Source organism: Aegilops tauschii, chromosome 2 (genome assembly GCF_002575655.3).
Source record: "Aegilops tauschii subsp. strangulata cultivar AL8/78 chromosome 2, Aet v6.0, whole genome shotgun sequence".
Lineage (NCBI taxonomy): Eukaryota > Viridiplantae > Streptophyta > Magnoliopsida > Poales > Poaceae > Aegilops > Aegilops tauschii.
The window spans coordinates 3,222,686-3,246,476 of NC_053036.3; the positions used below are offsets into that span (position 1 = coordinate 3,222,686).

Consider the following 23,791-nt stretch of genomic DNA (forward strand, 5'->3'; position numbering starts at 1 on the left):
CCCCGAGTCCTCGCTTCGTCTCTTATTATTGAAGGAATCGCATGGAGGTGGACTCATGGGACACTTTGGAAGAGACAAGACCTACGCCATGCTCTCAACGCACTACTATTGGCCCAAGATGAAAACTCATGTGGAGCGCCTCGTCAAGCGATGTCCTACATGTCTCCAAGCTAAGTCCACTTTGCATTCTCATGGTCTTTACACACCTTTACATACACCGCAACTCTCATGGAGTGACATTAGCATGGACTTTGTGTTAGGACTTCCACGCACTAAGCACAATATGGATTCTATCTTCGTTGTGGTTGACCGTTTCTCAAAAATGACACACTTCATACCATGTAATAGAACGAACGATGCTTCACACATTGCGAATTTGTTTTTCAGGGAAATGGTCCGTCTTCGTGGAGTGCCAAGGACCATCATCTCCGACCGTGATGTCAAGTTCACCTCATATTTTTGGAAGACCCTCATGGCCAAGCTCGGCATCAAGTTACTCTTCTCCACGGCATACCACCCACAAACGGATGGGCAAACGAAAGTGGTGAACCGAACCCTCTCCTCACTCCTTCGAGCATTGATCAAGCCGAACCTTGAGGATTGGGACGAGTGCATCCCACATGCCGAGCTCGCCTACAACCGTGCTCATCACCAAACAACCAAGAAAACATAGTTCGAGACCGTCTACGCCTTCAACCCCAACACCGCCCTCGACATACTCCCACAATCTCTTCAAGAGAGAGTAAACATGGACTTCGACAAGCGAATCTCCTACATGAAGAAGCTCCATGAGTCAGCAAGAGCTACACTCGAAAAGCACAATGAACACCAAGCCTCCAAGATGAACAAGGGCAAGAAGCCATTGGTGTTTCAAGAAGGAGACCTAGTTTGGCTACATCTACGCAAAGATCGCTTCCCCAACGAACGCAACTCCAAGCTCGACCCCTTCAAGATCCTCAAGCGCATCAACGACAACGCATACAAGCTCGACCTTCCCAAGGCCAAGTACTTGGTGCATGACACCTTCCCTAGGCCGGCTCCCCTGCGCACTCAGGCCGGCGCGCTCGGGCACTTGTCCGGCCTCCAGCCAGGCCTCAGCCGGCTCCTCAGGCCGGCCGCCTCAGGCACCTGCCCGGCGTCCAGCCAGGCCTCTCTGCGACCCCTCAGGCCGGAGCGCTCGGCCACCAGCCCGGCCCATCCGGCCTCCCTGCGCACCTCCATAGGCGTTGACTCCAGCCCGGCCCGGCCGGCTCCCCTGCGTGGGAAAAAGGAATATTCCCCTGTAATCCCTCTACCTACCCCCTCCTCTATAAATAGAAACCCCCACTTCAGATCTGAGATTGGGAAAGAATAGACTTGAGCTTAGCTCTTTTGGTTCCTCTTAGAGGCTACTCCTTGGGTGATCCCCTGGACCGTATCAAGGCTACTCCATCTACTTGCTTGTATTTAGATCGAATCAAGGCTACAACAAGAATACCTATCCTTCTCCCTTGGAGTTCAGTTAGGGTTCTTTCAATCTACCACAACTAACCATTGTTGCTTCTATTGACACGGTGAACCTACCGTGGTGTTGAAACGGTTGCACACAAGGTGAGTTGGGTTCGATTCTTGAGTCGCCGGAGGCAGCCTCGGGTGTAGTTGCCGGTCTCTCTTGGAGTTGTTCACTTCCCGCTAGTTATCCCGGCTACCCCCGTCTCCCCAACGGGCATATATCTTACTTTGCGTTCTTGAGTGTTCATCGTTGTGTTCTTCGTGTTCTTCGTCTTCCCTCCTCTCCCCTTTGGCCAATCCGTGAAGATCGGGCCACAACGAGCGGCTAGCCGCATCAAAGACGCTTATTGACAAAGCTTGCAGCCCGATCCGCCAAGGCCATCTTCCACCTCGGAAGTTTTTCGGAATCGGCTAGCCACATCTGCTCCACGTGGCGCCCAAAGCCGCGAGCATCGAAGCTTTGAAGAACGACCTTATTCATGGAGATCCTCCACCCCAGCTCCGCCGCCTGCCACAACTCCTGCCACCGGAGTCGAACAACAATGGAAACCAGCAAAGAGCCGCCCTAGATCTGTCCGCAAGAGCGTGGGACTCTACTCCTATTCGCCATATGGGACAGGCTAGCAGAAATCATAACTAAGGTATATACAACGGGACCTCCGGCGCTTCTCCTCCGCCATCGCCGGCCGGCAACGCCGCCGGGAAAGGCTCGGGATCGCCTCGGCCGCTTAGGAGGGACTCTCAAGGGTACTCTAACGAGACGAGAGAGGAAAAGGGGAAGGTACATCTAATCATTCGAAAGTTGCACCTAACTCTACCAAAAGCTCCCTAGATCTCTTCGTGACATAGACTGCAACTTCTTCTTTTCTTTTCTTTTTTGACTTGTAGACTGCAACTTCTTGATCCACCCTCAATAGTCAATACTCTCCTCGCCGCAGAAGAATGCCACATCCTCCGTTACAAGAATTCCCTTCCATGGCCCGTTACGGCCCTGCAACGACATTCACTAGGCCCGTTAGGAAGTGGCGTAAGGAGTGGGTCCCCATCGCCGCCGCCACGGCCACGGCAACCTCCGCTGCTGCCTCCTCCACCGGGACCGTATCTTTAGCTTCTTTTGGGTTTCCTGCTTGCCTAAAGATTCATTTTTCTGCCGATTCAGTTTTCTGTATGTTGGTCGAATTGAACTCTTGAAATATCAATTGATCTCTTATATTATGCAAAAGATCAGAGACCATATGGTTGAAACATATTTGAATATCTGTGGATTTGCAACTTTGTACAGCTGTGGTGTCCCCCCTGTACTGAACTTGTATTGGTTATTTCTACAGTTCTAGTTGTTCATAAGAATTACTGGTGCTGTCAAACTGTAATTTGCACAATTACACTAGTAAGCTATATCACCTTAATTGTCACTTGGCGAATAATCAGCAAGTTTCTTTAACCATTTACATTAGTCTTTTATTCTGAAATCTGAATAGTAATATTAATTCAGCGTAGCAACGCCCTGAGAATTATTGTTTAGCTTAGTTCAAATATTATACGTAATCTTCAAGTGATCATGGTTGTAAACACATTTTATATCAGGTTCAAACTTGGGTCATGTAGAAGTACATGCTCACAGTGTTTGCTTGCCTTGTCCCCCTTCTCGTCATATGTTTGTACTGACAAGTTGACTCACTGTTGGCGACAACATTTACCTCCACACTCTTGGTATTTTCACTTGCTTGCTTTTCTGATACCTTGTTAGTGTGTATTTACTGAGTCTGGACACACGACAGGTTTCTGTAGTCCAAGGTCAAAGACAAGAATCTGCCAAATCTGATAATGAGAACAAGGCCAATGATGGAGAACCTTCATCTGCTGAAACCGAGCAATCTAATGGAAAGGCCAATATTGGTGATACACTTATGGATGAATCTCAGGTAACATTTTTCAGTAATTAGCTGTAGAATTAGTAAGTGATGGTCATGTTCGGCGTTACTAATGTTCAACAGCTAATAGACAGAAATATGCTTGTTTTACTACGAACAAATGTCATTTGCAACATGTGGCAACATTCTTATTCTTCTCGATTCATACAAAAAGTATCTACCATTACATGATGACACAAATAATTTTGCCAGCAAATCATTTAGTTTAGTGTTTGAATTTTTTTGCCATCTAACATCCAATTCTTTTAAATATAAGTATTTACTACATATGAGAATACCAGTGCCAATCATTATTCGTGATTATTCGCACTAGCAATGCTATATGGTTCTATGCAAATAGTCGGTAATAGTGTCACACTTCATATGACTTATGCCTTGGTAGCTCTGGTTCACTAAAGTTTAACTTTTTCCTTGTAAAATGAAAATGTATATTAAATCTCTATCACGTCCAGATGGGTTGACATATATCGACATATACACACTTTGGTCATCTCTGCTTGTATATCTACATTTTGACATTGAAAATAATGTTGTCCATTATGCAGTCTTTTTCCAAGAGCACTGTTTTGAACTTTATGTACACTAGTTTAATGCCTGTGCGTTGCCACGGTCAGTCAAAAATAAAAAATTTACATGTAAACATAATACTTAAGAAAAACTAACCTTATTTAAGATGCAATTCCATAAAAACCTATAACTCGACTTCCTACGCATATATAAAGAAAAAACCCATCTAATCATCTCATTTTTAGATTAGTTATCCGTGTGTTGATATGTGATAAACCAACATTATGATCAGAATACAGTACCGTGCAGGACTAAACCAAGCAGGATCATATAGCTGCAAACCCCTTGTGATAAACAACAACAAAAAATGGCAACATTCAACATTTCCTAACTTGGAGCATTTGGAGATAAACAAAAAAAAACTGAGTGCCAGAATTATTTATTGGTCCTTTCAAATCAATTGTATGCAGCTAGATAAGATCATGTGACTTCACAACTGCATCTCAATTAAATCATATCATTTGTGCATCCAGAAGAGATAAATGAGCAATACTCCATTCCATTTAAGAGCTATATTTTAGTTATTCTAACGTAAGCACAGTGCCCATGGCTTGTTGTCCATGAAAATGGCTAAACCGTTGATAATTTGGGAATGAAGGGTGGCCACAGTTCACTTAGCTGATATGATATAGGTCAAGATTTAACATCTTGATCAATTACTTTCACAAGCGTACTGTATATGTCTGTTACAGAAAAAGCAATTGCTAAAATCATCCTTTGCAACCGACAACAACAGAATATATGTATTTGGTGCACTTACAAAAGAGATGAAAAAGATCAGAAAAATGTATTCCCCATGTATAAGTCACAAAGCTGCAACAGACTGTGAAACGTACTCATATTTGAAAACGTTCTTGCATCTACACAACAATTTTTATGGAGGACACTATCTTAGTTGCTTCAAGGGCAACGACAGCTCCAGCAGGCCTTTGCAAATTGGCAATTGAAGGAAAGATGATCTCTTGGCTCAGGAGCCTGGAGTCCACACATCACACAGAAGTTTAATTGCAGGAAGAAAATCTTTGTCAGTAGCAGCCTAGCAGGGCTCTAGTATTCAGCCTGACTACCAGGACACACCACCACCCTTGATCGCGCATTAAAAAAATACAGCTATGAAGACTGGATCTGTGGCTGTTTGAATCACCTTTAATTACTGTCTCTTTGTTCTCCTACTCTACTTTAGCGTTTTAAAATTACCTTTCACTGGTTGTAATGGGTATAAAACTCAAGATCTATCTGAGAGCCCTAGAGCTCATCTTCTTGTGCTTGGGGTATCTATCCCTAGCCGCCATGTCCTGGTTGGCGTAAATGTGTATACTTAATTCGCTATATTTAGCTTCTCTCCTGATCATCCTCTGAATTCACATAGCTACTCTACTTGGTATGATCTGCCAGTGATTTAGCTTTCTGAACCAGTTGGGCCTTGTCACTCCTTTGCTGCTGCTTTGCTTGCAGGTGAGATAAATGGCCAGCTTCTTCTTCTTCTTCTCAGCAGAAGAAAGAATGCTGCTCATCTCGTCTGGCTTGCTTCAAGTCCTGGCCTTCAGTTGTATTCCAGAAATCATATTCCGTGTGCGTCTGCTTAATGGAGCATGCGCCGTTGATCATCACCGAAGGTAATGGAGTCCCAAGATATCATCATCACCAGAGTGGGTCATCACAAAATTTACTGCAGTTGGCGCATCGAGCAGCTCAAGATGCTCTTCAGATGAGTAGCTTCTTCTTGTCCATCAACTGCATCATCTTAATTGTGCTCCAGACTTGGTAGCAGCAGTATGTGTTGATCGCTTTTGGGAAGATGATCAAGGTGGTAGGACCTTAACTCATGGCGAGATGGTAAGTTGCCGTCGGATCTTGATCTGACTGTGCTGAGCCATCGAGAAAGGCGCGAAGTTGGTGGGTGTCGATTTCTTCAGACAAAACAGAGCAGGTGTCGAAAACTTCAGGTCAGGGCCTGAAACTGGGACCTTCATTGAATGGGGTATGGAATGGGTGCAGATTAGAAGCAGAACCATCCAATATTAATCCAGTTTCGCCGTCAGGCCTTCATGCAGCTCTTAAATCTGTGATGTTGTACAGAGCCAAGTTTCTCTTTGAAGTGTGCATTCATTCATAAAAAAGGACAAGGCAGTCGATGTTCGACACATCTTAGACACCTCCAGAGCTGCGAGCGAGCGCGGATGCCGTGACCCGAATTCCAAAACCACCATGGCAGTGTGGCGTGCTGCAAATGTGGGCATCTCTCAGGCTCATTCTCTCAAGACCACTTCGTCAACAACATTTCGCTGGACTGCAGCCAGGCTTTGGGAAGGGAGGCACATTTTTCGGGTAAAGAAGAAATCTTACAAATTACACACAAAAAACGTTGACCATGTTGGACAGGCCCCAACATTTTTCAGGTGAAGACATCTTACAAATTACACACAAAAAAACTTTTAAAAAAGTAATAAGAAAATATCCACCGGCTCATTGTCCATTGGATGGACACGCTAAAGACGTTAAACCTGTTTACGTAAGCAGCCACTTCTTTGCAACAAGAGTGATGTTGCGGAAGGCTCTCTGCAACAACCAGCTTGTTGCAATCGCCCAAGCCTATGCTTTTTTTATTTTTTTGCAACACATGACTTATTGCAGAAATTTTTTGCAACATATATCCTGTTGCATAATTTATTTATTTATTTGCAACAGAAATCTTGTTGCAGATTTTTTTTCGCAACGGAGGTCTTGTTGCAAAAATTTAAAAGACCGATTACAGAATCTTTATGCAACAGGGGTCATGTTACAGAATTTTTTGCAACAAAGGACTTATTATGGAAATTTAAATCCATAGAGGACACACGTCATGTGTGGGAACGATGTGATCCGCCGGTTGATTAGAAGAGTTCTCCTTTAAAAAAAATCATGGATACGAGTGGACACATACAAGTTTCCACGGAGTTGTTTTTGAAATTTATGAATTTTAAATATTGTTTTTTTTTTAAAGCAATGGCCTCCATGGTGCCCGGGCATCATAAGCCCGCACTCTGGCACACACATCGATGTAGAGAAAACGAAAAAGCATTGGGGTGGGCTGCTGAGGCCCTTGTACCCGGCCCTGTAACATTATAGCACTGGAGAGGCCCACCATTCCTTCCTCTCCTCCTCTCCTCTGCTCTGCTTCCGACGAGTCCATCAGCAGCAAACGGCGGGGAGGAGACGAACGGCGGGTTGCCCATCTTCGATGGCGCAAAATATCATGATCCCCTTACACAGCAGCCACTGGTCAGATCTCTCATTCTACTCGCTCGCGTGGTACAGCAACTCGCCGCTCCAAGCTAACTCGTAGAGGAGTGGCCAGTTGCTCCACGCCCACACACGAGGGAGCACGGTGGCACGGACACCGTGGCTGCTGTGGATGACGACGTGTAGTCCCGCTCCTGTGGTCTGGTCACGCCATCTGCCACAAACGTTGATGGAACCACGCCTTGCCGGCGGAGGCGGCCAGCACGTTCGCGGCCGCTATCGACATCGAGGAAAAGTAGACGATCGGAGGCCGGTGCACGTGTTGAACGGGATGTTGGCCATGATTTGCTTCCTGTCAGTAGTGAATATGCTTTGCGCTGTCAACACTCGCGTGCGTGTGCTCGCGCTGAAGCTCCTACGACTGGTGAACCTGCTCTGTGTCCACTAGCTTCACGTGCTGGAGTTGGCCCTCCGTGTTGTGTACTACGGCCGAGGCGGTGACGCCAGATGGGGATGTCGGCCGTAGAGACGACGATGCATGTGGATGCGGAGGGCAAGACGTCGACCATGAACACGGAGGTGGCACATCAGTGGGAAAAGCTACGAGGCGAAGAGATAAGGAAGAGAGAGAGGGGCGAGCAAAGCGGTGGGCTGGGGGAGGGCATTTTGGTCCGAAATCGCTTGGAAGGGAGATACGCACTGTACTGTGAGATACATATATCTCTAAAAAGATTAAGCGCACTGCAATAGTGTGCGCATTATATTTAAGAACAAAGAGAGTAGTACGTGTCAAAAAAATGTTGTTATATTATTATGTGATGTAGTACTGTGCGCGTACTCAATTATTAGCAGACAAGACAATTATTAGACATTATTAGAGGAGCGATGTAGATGTGGCAAGAGCAGTGTGACAACTGACAACTGGCTCACTCATTCACTCGCTGTGCTGCCTGTCTTTCTTCTCTTCTCCACGGCCGGCCCTGCTCTTCACATCTCTCTGCCTCACCGTGCTGTAATGCAGCTTCGTTCGCCTCTCTCCGGTAACGCACCTCGCCCTCTCACCACGGCGACGCCGGTTCCCGGATCTGAACCAGCCACACCCTACCGACCGCAGCAGGTCAGTAGCCTCTCTCTCTCTCTCTCTCTCTCTCTCTCTCTCTCTCTCTCCCTATCTCTCTTTCCTGCTCTGTTTCGTTGCCTCCATTTCTGTACCCTCCCCTGGCTCGGTGTAACTCCATCACCGGCAAACTTCCCAAGTACAGCAGCAGGTCAGATCTCCCCCCACCCCTCTCTGGCCGACTGTTGGATCTGTTCGGCTGCTGGATTCATGTACCTGAGTTAGCACTCGATTTAATAGAAAGTGCCGAATCATGAACCGAGCCAACTGCGAATATGGTAACTACCTTCCAGCACAATAGTAGGGCAAAAAGATGGTCGTGCTTTACATGTAGATTATGCAGTTTCAACTTGTTCATGTTTCAATCATCTTCCGACCATTTTCAACACTTTACATGTAGATTATGTATGCACTTGTGTATATGCACTCAGATTGATTTATCATCTTCGGTGCAGGGCTCTCTGTTGGACACTTCCGGTCTTCTGTTGCAGCCACGATTTATTATATTATAATAAAGTTATAAGAGTATACCGTAGGTACTTTTTAAGAAAATAGAAGTGAAAAACACAATCATTATGTTCATAGTTTGCATTGGCTCATAATAATCATTACTGCCTTCACATGTTGCATGGTGCTAGCTCATCATTTTGTCTTGTCGATGTCATGAATTACTCTCTGTGGTTTAATCCGGGTACACCCTAATCTGACCATTTTGTTCTAAAATACAAGTCTGATATTATGTGTTTCATGGTTCTCGATTCATTCAGATGCTGAGTCTAGCTAGTAGCCTAAACGATAATGGGCTTGCTCTTGTTTTTCACTTTCAAGGATACCGTGGAATTTAACTGCAAATGGATTGCTTATCAAGTACAGCAAAAAGTGACCTGGAGCGCATGCTATTTGATGAAACCGAACACCCCAAGGCCCTGCCATTATCACTTTTGGCAGAAATCACAAATGGCTTCTCTGATAAGCAGATAATTGGCCAAGGTGGCTTTGCAGTGGTCTACCAGGTATGTCACAGCTCTCAACTGTCCGGGTCTTGATGAAAGTTGACATTAAAACTCAAGTTGACCCTGTCAACTCTCCCTCACTGATTTTTTGACTGTCACGTATGGAGCCCCAACAGACTTAAAGTCAACTCAAAATGTCATTTAATTCTTTTTCTAGCAAATCCGGGGCACTCGATATTTCCTACATATTCTAAGAAGTCATGCTTAAATTCATGAAAAAATCCGACATGACCTTTGCTAAAATAGGACATATCGAGCGCCTAAAATTTGCTGGAATGGAAATGAATCAACACTCCGGCAAAACATAGGCCACTGTGAGGTGTTCCCTGCAAACATAGGCCACTTGGGCAAGCACTAGTACTACAGAACACTACATATCACATGTCTAAATCTCCATCATATTTGAAAGACCTACATTGAAAATTTACTATTCCATGAAAATTGTCACATCTACTCATGTAGGTACTACTCTACTACAACTATCAAAACATCTACATTATCATCGACATGGGGATTTGGCTGGTCTCACCTCGAGGTCTGAGGTGGTCGGTGACGGGGACGATGGCGGGGATGATGCAGGGGCTCCTTGATTTCTGCAAAAACAAAATATAAACAAAAACATTATTATCCTCATCTTAGGACTTAGTGAAACCCTATGTCTAAAACATCCTAGTTCTAGCCCTAACATTTACTAAAAATACCTTGTTCTAACCCTAAAAATTGAAAAGAACTATACATTTACTAAAAATACCCTAGTTCTAGCCCTAACATTTGTCCATCCATCCATCTATCTATATATCCTTATAAACCCTAGTTCTAATCATCAACATGGGCATTTTCATATTTTATTTGATACCGACATCGAACGAAATCTATTGTATTCAAAAACCTACATTTACTAAAAAAATCTCATATAGCATAATACATTTCTGTACCTAAAAATTTCTATGATTAATTTCTTTTACTAAAAAAATTATTACTAAATTCTGTTACTAAAAAACTTTCTATTACAGAAAGGAGGAGGAGGAGGTGGGAGGAGGAGGGAGGAGGAGAAAGCAGGAGGAGGGAGGGGGAGGAGAGAGTAGGAGGAGGGAGGGGGAGGAGGTGGGAGGAGGAGGGAGGAGGAGAGAGCAGGAGGAGGGAGGGGGAGGAGAGAGCAGGAGGAGGGAGGGGGAGGAGGAGGGAGGAGAAGGGGGGCCGCCGGAGGGAGGAGGAGGAGGAGGGAGGAGGAGGAGGGAGGGACCTTGGGGGCGACGGTGGGCGACGGTGGGCGACGGCGGCGACGGCGCGTGGCGGAGTGAGTGAGAGTGTGAGGGGGAGAGTGAGGACGCGCGCGAGCCGTGTACGGATAAGGTGCCCCGTAGTAGTAGCGCTGGTTCTTAACCACCGCTACTGCTAAGTACAATAGCAGTAGCGCTTTAGATGAACAACCGCTACTGCTATTCTCATTAGTAGTAGCATTTTTGCAGAACCAGCGCTACTACTAAGGCTACTGCTATTGATCATTAGCATGTAAAAAAAACATTGGTCATCATTGATTTTTTTGTGTAGAATCTAAATTGTCAGTGTGAATCTTCGCCGGTTTAGGAACCGGCGAAGATTCATATTGCCACAGATCCTACACATAGAGTACAATGAAGACCAAGTGATTGTGATAGTTTAAGAAGCACCATATTTAAGGTGGTAAACATTCTGTTCGCGGAGCGAGGTGGGACTAAAGTTTGGTCTTATTAGGAGGGGACTGAATTTAGCAGTAGCGCTGGTTAGAGGAAAGCGCTATTGCTAAGTTCAATAGCAGTAGCGCTTTTAATGTATGAGCGCTACTAGTATACCTAGCCTACCTGCAACGGTCTGACAATTATAGTAGTAACGTGTTTTCTATCTACAGCGCTACTGCTATGTGCATAGTAGCAGCGCTCGTTTTGCCCAAGAACTACTGCTGAGCTCCTGTGTATAAGCATTTCCCTAATAGTGTTTCTATGCGATCTAGATTGGATATTGGATAGATAGAGCAAACGCGCCAAAAAAGTAAACGAACCAATTCATGCTATTAAGTCAGTGAGGCGATAAGTACTCAAGGATGTGCAATAATTGTTCCATTAATTCCCTAATATTAGGATGGTATTTAATTACCACCATAAAACTCAGGATGACTTAGCGTGCTCGCCCTATATAAACGCCTGCAAATCGGTTTACTCATCAACACATTTGGTAGATCAGATCAAACGGTAAAAAGAAGAGGGTACCAGTACATAGCTAGCATTGTATTTTGTGATGGCGATTAGTAAGAGCAATGCAAGCTTTGTATGCTGGGCGGCCCTGATGTTGGTGATGGCCACTCTGATGTTGTCATGTGATGCTGATCCAAAAGGTTAACATCCTTTTTTCCCTATTGTGTACATATACTTAAATTTTTCCTTGCACCTATGTTTGTAGCTAATAGCAACCATCAACAATGATTGATGAAGGAGCCCATATTATATTTAAGATTGTAATTCATTTAATCTTTTTGTGTAGAATCATGCGATTTGATTGAAGATGGATGCAACGAAGCCCAGTGTAGGGACTATTGTAGGATCATTGGTCACACCAAGGGATCTTGCCGGGAAGCCGAGTATTGTTGTTGTTTGATTGCCGCAAAGCCCAAGGTGCATCATCGTGATTGAGCTTCTATGAACATTATTTTATTAGATATATAGCAAAAGAGCCCTTGTAACGGGTACAAAATAAATAAATTTTATGCAGAAACATTTAATTAGCGCCTCCCATCACAGTTGCATAAGCTGAGTCATCAACATGCCACTTTGACCCGGATTTGGGACAGCCCCTCCTTTTATCTTCTGCCATGATTGCTCCCCATTTTCATAAACCATGGTTCCGCCTCTTGGGTCATGACGGTGGAACCTTGGCACCATGGATCATGTGTTGTCTCGCCTCTGACTCAGCTCATTATATGACAAGAAGTGGTAGAAAAAAAATTAAATATGCTTAAGTTGCACCTAATTCTTAAGTACCTATCACAGGAAAAATGAGCTTTCTAACCCTACAAGCATGTCAAGAAGTTAAGTGCTAAAGCTCCACACTGCAGCTTGAGGACAATACTATTTAAATCCAATCTAAGCAGCTTAGTTGTCATATGTGCACTTGAAAAACTATGTAACTTATCAAAGAAACAAAATATACAACATGGAATGGGCCTTGCATTGTTATCAGACGCAATGGCAGTGTGCATATATATACATACATCGCTATGTGTATGATCAAACTAAAATATATATCTTTTGAAGCCATGCATTGCTACAGGGAATAGTGCACCAAAGATCAAACGAAAATAACAAAATTAAAAAGTTTTATCATGGATTAATCAATTGAGAAAGAATCCAGCTACAATAGTTAGTTAACAAAGAATAATATCCCTGCCAAAAGAATAGCAATTGGCCGCTCGCATTAGGAAATTATACTCCTATAAAGGATGGTGGAGTACCCTCCACCCTGGGCGCCTCACGGGCAAAGAGCGCCTCCGAGCCATCTGTTGCTCGGTGGCTACTCGGGGGCGTCGCGAGCCGATCCGATTTGCTCGTATGGCTCAGATCAGGGCGACCTAATTGGGATATCCATGACAGGTGGATCACCCGCGAGCCGGCCACCGTCATTGGGCGGCGTCGGGAACACCCGCAAGTGAGCCACCGCATGCTTTCTTGCATGCGAAGCCGTGCCCTGAACCGCCTGGCGGCGTCCTCGCCCCATGCCAGGAAGGGTCGGTTGCGACAGGCACGCTAGTGGCTAGAGAGCGCCTCCGAGCAATCCATCCGGCGATTGCTTGCCATGGGGGCCTCTCGGGGGCTCTCCGAGCGTCTGATATGCGCGGATGGCTCGGATCGCCAGGCATCCCAGGGGCACCCGTCATTGGGCGGTGGCGGACGCTCTCCCAATGGCCCTGTCGTTGCCCTGTCGCACGATGTTCAACGTCGTCACGACGGGCCGGGATGGTCCAGTTGCAACAGGCGGGTTGTGCGCCACGACCGTCTGGCTGGCTCGCTCGTGTGTCGCGCCCGGTTAGAGTGCTTGCTACTCCCGGTCTCTCCAAACACCCCCACCCCAGAACTTATTTCAGCACCGTCGACACACACCCTCGACTCTAACCGTCAACCCTTTTATAGCCTCGTCGTCGCGGATGTTTTAGGCCAACGATGTCTTCCCCGTCTCGTGAGACTTCGCAATTGCATGCATTCCCTCAATGAGCCAGAGAAGGTTGGGCATACGTAAACAAATAGATAAAGAGGTTCACCTACGACCGAACAAGAGATTCTACGAAAGACTATCATGAATTTCTTATTATCTTATGGTTTGCGAACTGATCGCTTTGTTTCCTTGATTTATCCAGGCGGATAAAGTATGAAAATTAACAGAACAACCAACAACGGTATGAATAAGGAACGCTACGATACGGTTGTTAACACTAATTTTTATATTTCATATCCGCATATTTAGTTTGCTTTCGTTATGCATGTAGCATAGGTTAGGGAGTAGCTAGTCCCGTGAATCTTCGACGGATGCGTGTAGAGGAGGTGAGATGGTAAGCCACCGTGCGATACTGCAAGCACGGTGAGATGACGATGGCGGCGTGAAGCTGCGGTGGTGCGCTAGGCGACAAGGTCGTGTGATGCAGCAAACGTGCGGGGGGTTGAATTCTGACAGGCTAAGCAAGCTGAAGCCATGAGAACTGGTGTGCTGGTTAGTTAGTTTGTTAGCTGCATGCAAGTCTGTTTGGCGTGCATGTGCAAGTGATGGACGGGTCATGCGTTGGTGGCCGGTGTGGTGTGCATGCATGGAGTTAGTGTGTGCGTCGGTTAGTTAGCTAGTGAAGCAGTAAAAAATATGTGTAGAGGCTCGATTAGATTTCACTGGTAGAAAAAAGCCCTTTAGTCCCGGTTCGCAAAGGCCTTTAGTCCCGGCTGTGCAACCGGGACTAAATATGCGCGACTAAAGACCCCCCCTTTAGTCGCGCCTCTTACGAACCGCGACTAAAGGCTTTAGTCCCGGTTCTCGTGACTGACCGGGACTAAAGGCCCGTCCCATGGCCGCCAGGGGTCTGTCGGGGCGGAGGACCTTTAGTCCCGGTTCTCGTGGCTAACCGGGACTAAAGGCCTCGTCCGCAGGTTTAGGGTTTTAGCCCCCCTAAACCTGGTTTCTTTTTAATTTGTAGTGTTTTATTTCTTTTATATTTTATTTTGTGTTTTGTTTTAATTTTGATGAAGTTTCAGTACACATATTCTACGATACTATATACATGCATATGAAATTTCAAACAAGAAGAATTCAAGAGGAATATATAATATATATTCAATCTCGGGTGACCATATACAACTTCGAACAAGTTTCCATACACAATTAGGATGGAGGACCATATACAACTTCGAACAAGTTTCAATCTCGGGTATGCATATAAATGTCTGCGTCCTCGGTATAGTGTTCTCCTTTAGGATTGATGACTTCCCTCAAGAAAAATCCTGCTAATTCATCTTGAATTGGTCGGAAGCGAGCTTCTGGACTAAGCCTCCTCCGCAAGTTATCCGTCGCCTTCCGCACGCTATCCGATGCCTTCCGTTCAGAGGTTAGTCTCCGGATGTTCTCACAAACATAGTATCCACATAGATTGGTCCCCGGTGGCTGCTTATCCACATTAACTAACCTTCTAAAATCTAGCTCATGTTTGAATTCACCGACAATTTCTTCTGAGAACCGTCTCCAAACCCTACAGGGCAAAGAAAATTAAATGAACAAGGGAGTTATTAGTTACTTGATATTAGGAAATGAACGAAAGAGACCGATCGATATAGAGCTCAAATGATTGAAAATAATTACTTTTGCAGCATTTTTCTCATGTCGGCCCAACGCTTTGGATCCGAATCCATAGAGTCCATGATTAGAACTCTGGAGGTGTGAAGTTCAATATTTAGCAGAATCCAGTGAAACCTGCGGACACGTTACATGCACAGTCATGCATAACTCATCAATTAGACATACCATGCATGGAGTAAACAAAAGAGAATGGGCACAAGAGAGAAACACTCACCCAAAATGGTAAGGAAATAGAATATGACTTTTGAGTTGATGCTTTCTAAGAAACTTGTACAAGTCTTTCTCCACGTCTTCGTGGTGATATTGTAACACATGTCCATTAACGATATGTGGGTCAATGAACCCAACATCATGGATGTTTCTTATTTTGCATTCCCAAATCTTCAATCATATATATATATATATATATATATATATATATATATATATATATATATATATATAGTGCAGGCAATGAAGAATGAGATGAGGTAGAAATAAATCACTTACAGAACGTAGCAACTCAGCATAGATTTGTCGAGGTCGCGCAGATTGAACAGCTGGAACAATTCACTCATATGAACTTGTACAGAGTACCGTTTGGTGTGATGCTCCTCTGTAACATCCTCATAAATATATTCTTTGTCGGCCCATGTTATGAATTGTTTGTACCAACGTAGCAGATTTCGCATTTGTGGCGGTAGACTCTTCTCCCGCGCAGGCTCGACGAGAGGCTCATTCCGCACATATTGTAATGCTATCTCACATACTGGCGCATCCTCAAGGCCTAAGAAGGTACGAAGAGTCAAACCCATCTCGGACGCTTGTTTCATGGCACTCGCTACAGTCAATCCAAGTGCTGCCGCAGCTGCTATGATCTCGGGGTCCTCTTCCGGACCGGCTTTCACTATGAGCGGGGGGATCGATTGTTTCTTCTGCATCCCGAGCTGGTCAACTTGTTTCCCGCTTTTTTACTTTCTTCTTTCTCCTCCTTCAATATTTTTGCTTGCCTATGAAGTTCATGTCCATAGTCGACAGGCATATTCAGCTCGGCTTGGGACGGTGTCGTCAAAAAATCCTTAGCCCACTTCTTTTGCTTCTCAGTGAATACTTGCTTGGGCTCAGGCTCTTTTATCGCCTTCATATCTGCCTTCCATTTCTCATAATCAGCAGACGCGACCAATTTGGTTTCAGCTTCACTAAGTTCCCCAGGCCTTGGGAGGAGAGGCTTCAGTGATGGCTCCGGTACCCTTGTGGTCTTAGGTACATAAGGGTCCGGGTTAATAGTCCAGGAGCGGGTTTCCTTGCTGTCCGCCTGCTTCTGCTTCTTCGCCGGAGGTGAATTGGGGGGCGTCGTACCCGCCAGAGGAGGATTGGGGGGCGTCGTACCCGCCGGAGGTTGTGGATCGGGGGACGGCGTCGAATGGCGTGAAGGAGGTGTAGGTGAACCACCACGACCACCACCACCGCCACCACCGCCACCACCACCACCATCGGAGGGGGGTGGACTTGCTAGCCTTGGCGCGTCGCCTGGAAACACTATGTACTTCTTTTTCCATAGAATGATCTGGCGCTTGACATCTCCAAGTCTTCTCTCCCCTTCGGGTGTAGGTTTGTCAATCTCCAGGTCCTCAAACCCTTGGACTATGTCTTCCACCGTGACACGAGCATAGCCATATGCAATGGGGTTGTTGTGGTGGAGTGCTCCAGGTGTACAGGGTAAAGCACTGCCACTAGCTACCTTCGTGGAAACGTTCCCCACGGGATAATGCAGATCACATTCTTTCATCTCCTTTACATCATCCACGGGGTAGTGAGGCTCCGGTGCACGAATCTCGATCATCGGTGCACTAGCACCAGGCGGGGCATCCGTGGAAGCCACGCTGCTTCTCCGTTGCTGGCTTCCGCGATCCGCTTCATGATCTTCATGCGGCCCTGCAGCCGATTTTTCTTTTACTAGTTCATGCACGGTCTGCTTCAACTCATGGAGTTCCGATGCAAACTTCGTCATAAGATCTGCATCCCGGTCCGTCTTTCTCTTACGGCTTCTGTAACAGTACGGGTCATTGTCCTGGGAAAACCCTACTTTCCACGGAACTTTGCCTTTGCCTCGTACACGTCCTCCATGTTCATCATTCCCGAGGGCTGTTGTCAGTGCGTCTTTCTCTCTGTTGAACTTGATCAAGCCCTCTTGAGCTTGGGTCATTGCGTCAATAAGGGCTTGGGTGGGAGCAAACTGTCTCTGCCGGTGAACACACACCCCTGTCTCCGGGTCTACCGATCCCCCATGCCCGTACCACCAGCTTTTGGCCCTTGGGTCCCATCCCTCTGTACCTAGAGGGATTCCTCGCACCCTCAGGTCCTCCTCCATCTTCTGCCACCTAGGCTCCGAAAGGCGGTATCCTCCTGGCCCCATAATATGATGGAACTTTTTCTTACTCGCATTATCCTTATTTTTTTTCGATATTTCCTTGAAATGCTCCGATTGCTTTTGCCTCACAAATTCTGGCCAATCATCTTTAAGTTTCTCATGTTGTCCATTGAAATCCGGAGTCTTGCCCTTCTTGACATAGTCACGGGTTAAATTTTTCTTGAAGTTCCGGAATGCTTCGCCCATCTTCTGAAGAGCGAACTCTTTAACTAGCCTCCTCCTCTGACGTCCACCCGGAACCTCGTTACCGAATTCATCGACTTTGTTGTATTCCAGAGGTAGAATGAAATGTTCCATAAGCTTTCTCCAGCAATCCTTTTTCGTTCTCTTGTCGACAAAACTGAAACCAAGACGTGCCTTCTTTGGCTCCTTCCATTCCTGGACGGTGATCGGGACGTTGTCTCTAACAACGACTCCGCATTGGTTGATAAACTTTGAGGTGTGCTGTAGGGGCTTGCCGGTTTCACTGACAAACTCAATGGCATATGTTTCTCCTGTTTTCATCGCCTTGGATTTGCCACGCTTTGTCGTACTCGATCCGGAGGGCTAAAAAAAGAAAGAGAGTCGCGCGCGTTAATACATATGTATTCACATTTCAGTAAGTTTGTATCACGAGAGGCTCAATGTATATATATACCTCGCCGGAGGTGGTTGCTACTTGCAATTCGAGATCGTCGTTTGTTGACGGTTGACCTCCGTCGACAATGTCCGTTCCTTCACCTTCTTGATCATCGACAATCTCTGTTCCACCATCAAGGTTCAGAAAAGAAGAGACTACATCCTCTTCTTGCTCATATTCTGAGCCCGGCACATAAGGAATCTCGTTGTTGATGATGCCCATTAAATAACGTTCAGCCTCCGGATCCCTAAGTGGCTCGGCTCTATCGTCCGCCATATGTCACTCCTGCATGTAGTAAAAATTCTTTAAGTATAAAGGAATTAAAAAATAAGATTAAGGGGACATAGAGGAGGAGGAATTAAAAAATAAGATTATCCAGCAATCCTTTTTCTTTCTTCTTTTTTTCTTCTTCCTTTTTCTTTCTTCTTTCTTTTTTTCTTCTTCCTTTTTTTCTTCTTCCTTTCTTCTTCTTCCTTTTTTTTCTTCTTCCTTTTTTTTCTTCTTCCTTTTTTTTCTTCTTTCTTTTGGTTTTCATTTGGTTTTCTTTCTTCTTTCTTTTTGGTTTTCATTTGGTTTCTTTTGTTTTCTTTCCTTTTTTTCTTCTTCCTTTTTCTTTCTTCTTCCTTTTTTCTTTCTTCTTTTTTTCTTCTTCCTTTTTCTTTCTTCTTTCTTTCTTCTTTCTTTTTTTCTTCTTCCTTTTTTTCTTCTTCCTTTTTTTTCTTCTTCCTTTTTTCTTCTTCTTTCTTTTGGTTTTCATTTGGTTTTCTTTCTTCTTTCTTTTTGGTTTTCATTTGGTTTCTTTTGTTTTCTTTCCTTTTTTTCTTCTTCCTTTTTCTTTCTTCTTCCTTTTTTCTTTCTTCTTTTTTTCTTCTTCCTTTTTCTTTCTTCTTTCTTTCTTCTTTCTTTTTTTCTTCTTCCTTTTTTTCTTCTTCATTTTTTTTCCTTTTTTCTTTCTTCTTCCTTTTTCTTCTGTTTTCTTTTGTTTTCTTTTGTTTTTCTTCTGTTTTTTTCTTCCTTTTTTCCTTTTTCCTTTTTTCTTCTGTTTTTTTCTTTTTTTTTTTCTTCTGTTTGTTTTCTTCTGTTTTCTTTTGTTTTCTTTTTTCTTTCTTCTTCCTTTTTCTTTTGTTTTCTTTTTTTTCTTCCTTTTTCCTTTTTTCTTCCTTTTTCTTGTTTTTCTTCTGTTTTTCTTTTGTTTTCTTCTTCCTTTTTTCTTCTTCTTCTTCCTTTTTCTTTCTTCTTCTTCCTTTTTCTTTCTTCTTCTTCCTTTTTCTTTCTTCTTTTCCTTTTCTGGCGGCGGGAGGCGCGCGGAGGACGGCAGGCAGGGGCAGCGGGCGGCGGGCGGCAGGGCGTCGGGCGGCGGGCGGCGGGCGGCGGGCAAGGGCAGGGGCTGCGGCGGGCAAGGGCAGGGGCACGCTGCGGCGGCGGCGGAGCGCTAAGGGCAGGGCACGGGCGGCGGCGGCGCTCACTGGGGCAGGGCTTCGGCGTCGGCGTCGGCGTCGGGGCAGGGCTTCGGCGTCGATCGGCGTCGGGGCAGGGCTTCGGCGTCGAGAGAGGAGAATGGGAAGTGGCAGAAACTGCTAAGTGCAGTATATATAGACATACCTTTAGTCCCGGTTGGGGAGGCGGACTGCGACTAAAGGTACCCTTTAGTCGCGGTTGGCCATACCAACCGCGAATAAAGGGTACCTTTAGTCGCGGTCCGCCTCCCCAACCGGGACTAAAGGGTTTTGGCGCCGCTTTCGTTCCCGCGCACAAAGAGCCTTTAGTCGCGGTTGGGGACAACAACCGAGACTAAAGGGTACCTTTAGTCCCGGTCCGCCTCCCCAACCGGGACTAAAGGCATTGTGCTGCTACGCCCGCGTCGAAAGTTTAGTCCCACCTTGCTAGTTGAGAAGGGCGCGCAGTGGTTTATAAGCCCCACTGCCGCTCCCCTCTTGAGCTCCTCTCCATTGCAGGCTTACGGGCCTAATTGTCACTGCTATGCCTGATGGGCCTACTAGGCCTTCTGCGGGCCTGAATCCTGGCCCATCGATGGGTTTCTAGTCGTATTCAGGCCGTGGTGGCCCAGTAGGTGGCATATTTTTTATTTTTTGCCTGTTTTTTGTTTTCTTTTTTGCTTTATTTATTTTGTTTTGTTTCTACTTACAACAAAAAACTTATTTATTTTATTTTATTTTGTTTCTAATTACTTATTTATTTTACTTTATGATAATTATTTTTGCTATTAAAGTTTCTAACAAAAAAAGTTCTTTATGAAAATTCTTTTAGCTTTCAATGATTTTAAAATCTTAAAAATACAATTATATATCAAAAAAATCAGAAAAATAAAACTAATTCATTTTAAAATCTTAAAAATACAAATAATATATCAAAAAAATCAGAAAAATAAAACTAATTCATTTTAAAAATACAATTATATATCTAAAAATCAGAAAAATAAAACTAATTCACTTTAAAATCTTAAAAATACAAATAATATATCAAAAACTTCAGTTCATCGATCCCTTGAAGGTTTGACAAAAGGTTTGATACATCATTCAGTTCATCGACCAAATACAAAGTTTGGTACAATAAATTATTACACATCAATTCTTCCCTTGTGTCCCTGCTTGCTTACGATTGTGCCGTATCCATGGAGCATCCTCATCATTTAACTTAATGCTTGGGTCAGTGTTCACTTTGAAGGGCGGAATTTCACCAAACATATTATAATCTTCTGACATGTCTGTCTTGTCCTCCACTCCCACGATGTTTCTTTTCCCTGAAAGAACAATGTGGCGCTTTGGATCATCGCATGATGTACTGATCGTTTTCTTATCTTTCCGTTTCCTCGGTTTGCTACTCATGTCCTTCAAATAAAAAACCTGAGCGACATCTTTGGCAAGGACGAATGGTTCGTCAAGGTAACCAAGATTGTTGAAATCCACCATTGTCATTCCGTATTGCTCGTCCACCTTTACCCCACCTCCTGTTAGCTTGAACCATTTGCACCGGAACAAAGGGACCTTAAAGGAGGGTCCATAGTCAAGTTCCCATATCTCCTCTATGTAACCATAATATGTGACCTTTCGCCCATTCTCGGTTGCTGCATCAAAGCGGACACCACTGTTTTGGTTGGTGCTCTTTTTATCTTGGGCGATGGTGTAAAATGTATTCCCATTTATCTCGTACCCTTGGAAAATCGTTATAGTCGAAGATGGTTTCTTGGCCAACATGTACAGCTGATCTCCAACATCATTGTCATTCATTAAATGTTTTCGCAACCAACTGCCGAAAGTCTCCATGTGGGCCTTTCTAATCCAGGATTCAGGCTTCCCCGGGTTGTCCGAGCATAAAATATTCTTGTGCTGCTCGAAGAACGGAGCCACCAAGCTGGAATTTTGCAGAACTGTGTGGTGTGCTTCAGTCATAGAATGACCGTCCATACATATCGTTGATTTCCTTCCGATGGTGCCTTTTCCACTTAGTCTCCCCTCGTGCCGCGATTGAGGAATACCAATCGGCTTAAGGTCAGGAACATAGTCAATACATAACTCAATTACCTCCTCATTTCCATAGCCCTTGACGATGCTTCCTTCTGGCCTAGCACGGTTACGAACATATTTCTTTAATACTCCCATGAACCTCTCAAAGGGGAACATATTGTGTAGAAATACAGGACCGAAAATGGAAATCTCTTCGACTAGGTGGAGCAGGAGGTGCGTCATAATATCGAAGAAGGATGGTGGGAACACCAACTCGAAACTGACAAGGCATTGGACCACATCGTTCTGTAACCGTGGTAGATCTTCTGGATTGATTACCTTCTGAGAGATTGCATTGAGGAATGCACATAGCTTCACAATGGCTACTCGAACATTTTCCGGTAGGAGCCCCCTCAAAGCAATCGGAAGCAATTGCGTCATAATCACGTGGCAGTCGTGAGACTTCAGGTTTTGGAACTTTTTCTCCGCCATGTTTATTATTCCCTTTATATTCGACGAGAAGCCAGACGGGACCTTCATACTGCTCAGGCATTCAAAAAAAATGACCTTCTCTTCTTTGGTAAGAGCGTAGCTGGCACGACCTTGAAACCATTCCGGATGCCGGTCATCTGGGGCTTTCAAAAGTTGCTGGTCCTGCCGTGCTTCCTTTGTATCATTTGTCTTCCCATACACGCCCAAGAAGCTTAGCAGGTTCACGCAAATATTCTTCGTAACATGCATCACGTCGATTGCAGAGCGGACATCTAGGACTTTCCAATATTCTAGCTCCCAAAATATAGATTTCTTCTTCCACATGGGTGCGTGCCCGTCAACTCCCTGCGGAACTGATTGTCCGCCAGGACCCTTTCCAAAGATGACTTTCAAATCCTTGACCATATCAAATATCTCAGCACCAGTACGTTCCGCAGGCTTCGGCCGGTGATCTGCCTTGCCGTTGAAATGCTTGCCTTTCTTTCTTACGTTATGATTTCGGGGAAGAAATCGACGATGACCCAGGTACACGTTCTTCTTACAATTAACCAAACGTACACTTTCAGTCTCATGTAAGCAGTGCGTGCATGCATTGTATCCCTTATTTGTCTGTCCCGAAAGGTTACTGAGAGCAGGCCAATCGTTGATGGTTACAAAAAGCAACGCTCGTAGGTCAAATTCCTCTCCTTTGTGCTCATCCCAGACACGTACACCAGGTCTGGCCCACAACTGTAAGAGTTCTTCAACTAATGGCCTTAGGTACACATCGATGTCGTTGCCGGGTTGCTTAGGGCCTTGGATGAGCACTGGCATCATAATGAATTTCCGCTTCATGCACAACCAAGGAGGAAGGTTGTAGATGCATAGAGTCACGGGCCAGGTGCTATGGCTGGAGCTCTGCTCGCCAAAAGGATTCATGCCATCAGTACTTAGACCAAATCTTATGTTCCTTGCGTCAGCTGCAAAATCTTTGAACACTCTGTCGATCTTTCTCCATTGCGTTCCATCAGCGGTGTGCCTCAACTCCCCGTCGGACTTACGGTCCTCTTTGTGCCATCGCAACGACTTGGCATGCTTTTCGTTCCTGAACAGACGTTTCAACCGTGGTATTATAGGAGCATACCACATCACCTTGGCGGGAACCCTCTTCCTGGGTTTCTCGCCCTCAACATCGTCACCAGGGTCATCGCCTCTGATCTTATAACGCAATGCAGTGCATACAGGGCATTCATTCAAATTCTCGTATTCACCGCGGTAGAGGATGCAGTCGTTAATGCATGCATGTATCTTCAGAACCTCTAAACCTAGAGGGCAGACAACCTTCTTTGCTTCATACGTACTGGCGGGCAACTCGTTATTCTTCGGAAACATATTCTTCAACATTTTCAGCAAATTTTCAAATGATGAGTCACCTACACCTTCCTGTGCCTTCCATTTTAGCAAATCCAGTGTACAGCCTAGCTTTTCAGACTATTATCGCATCCTGGATACAACGACTTTTTGTGATCCTCTAACATGCGATCCAAATTCTCCCTATCCTTGTCAGTTTCGCAGCGTCTTCGTGCATCAGCAATGGTCCGACCAAGATCATCAGCGGGCTCAT

At 45.0% G+C, this 23,791-nt stretch overlaps 1 protein-coding gene, 1 long non-coding RNA gene and 1 pseudogene across 2 annotated transcripts; all 3 read left to right on the forward strand.

Annotated features, from left to right (window-relative positions):
- LOC141020631 (putative disease resistance protein RGA4) overlaps window positions 1-23,791 on the forward strand; it is a 355,307-nt pseudogene that overhangs the window by 118,269 nt on the left and 213,247 nt on the right.
- Window positions 2,238-3,434, forward strand: LOC109751694 (uncharacterized). Its single transcript, XM_040401202.1, has 2 exons — window positions 2,238-2,681; window positions 3,239-3,434. The coding sequence occupies exons 1-2, from the start codon at window positions 2,434-2,436 to the stop codon at window positions 3,432-3,434; spliced, it is 444 nt and encodes a 147-aa protein (XP_040257136.1). The 5' UTR covers window positions 2,238-2,433.
- On the forward strand, window positions 10,619-12,096 carry LOC120974809 (uncharacterized). Its single transcript, XR_005770132.2, has 2 exons — window positions 10,619-11,712; window positions 11,859-12,096. It is a non-coding gene; the product is annotated as an uncharacterized lncRNA (long non-coding RNA).

What these genes read in the sequence shown, in the direction of transcription:
- LOC109751694 (XM_040401202.1), top strand. Translation starts at nt 2,434, where the DNA reads ATGCCACATCCTCCGTTACAAGAATTCCCTTCCATGGCCCGTTACGGC. An exon ending in TTGGTCGAATTGAACTCTTG is followed by an intron (nt 2,682 to 3,238) that starts AAATATCAATTG and finishes ATACCTTGTTAG; the next exon opens with TGTGTATTTACTGAGTCTGG.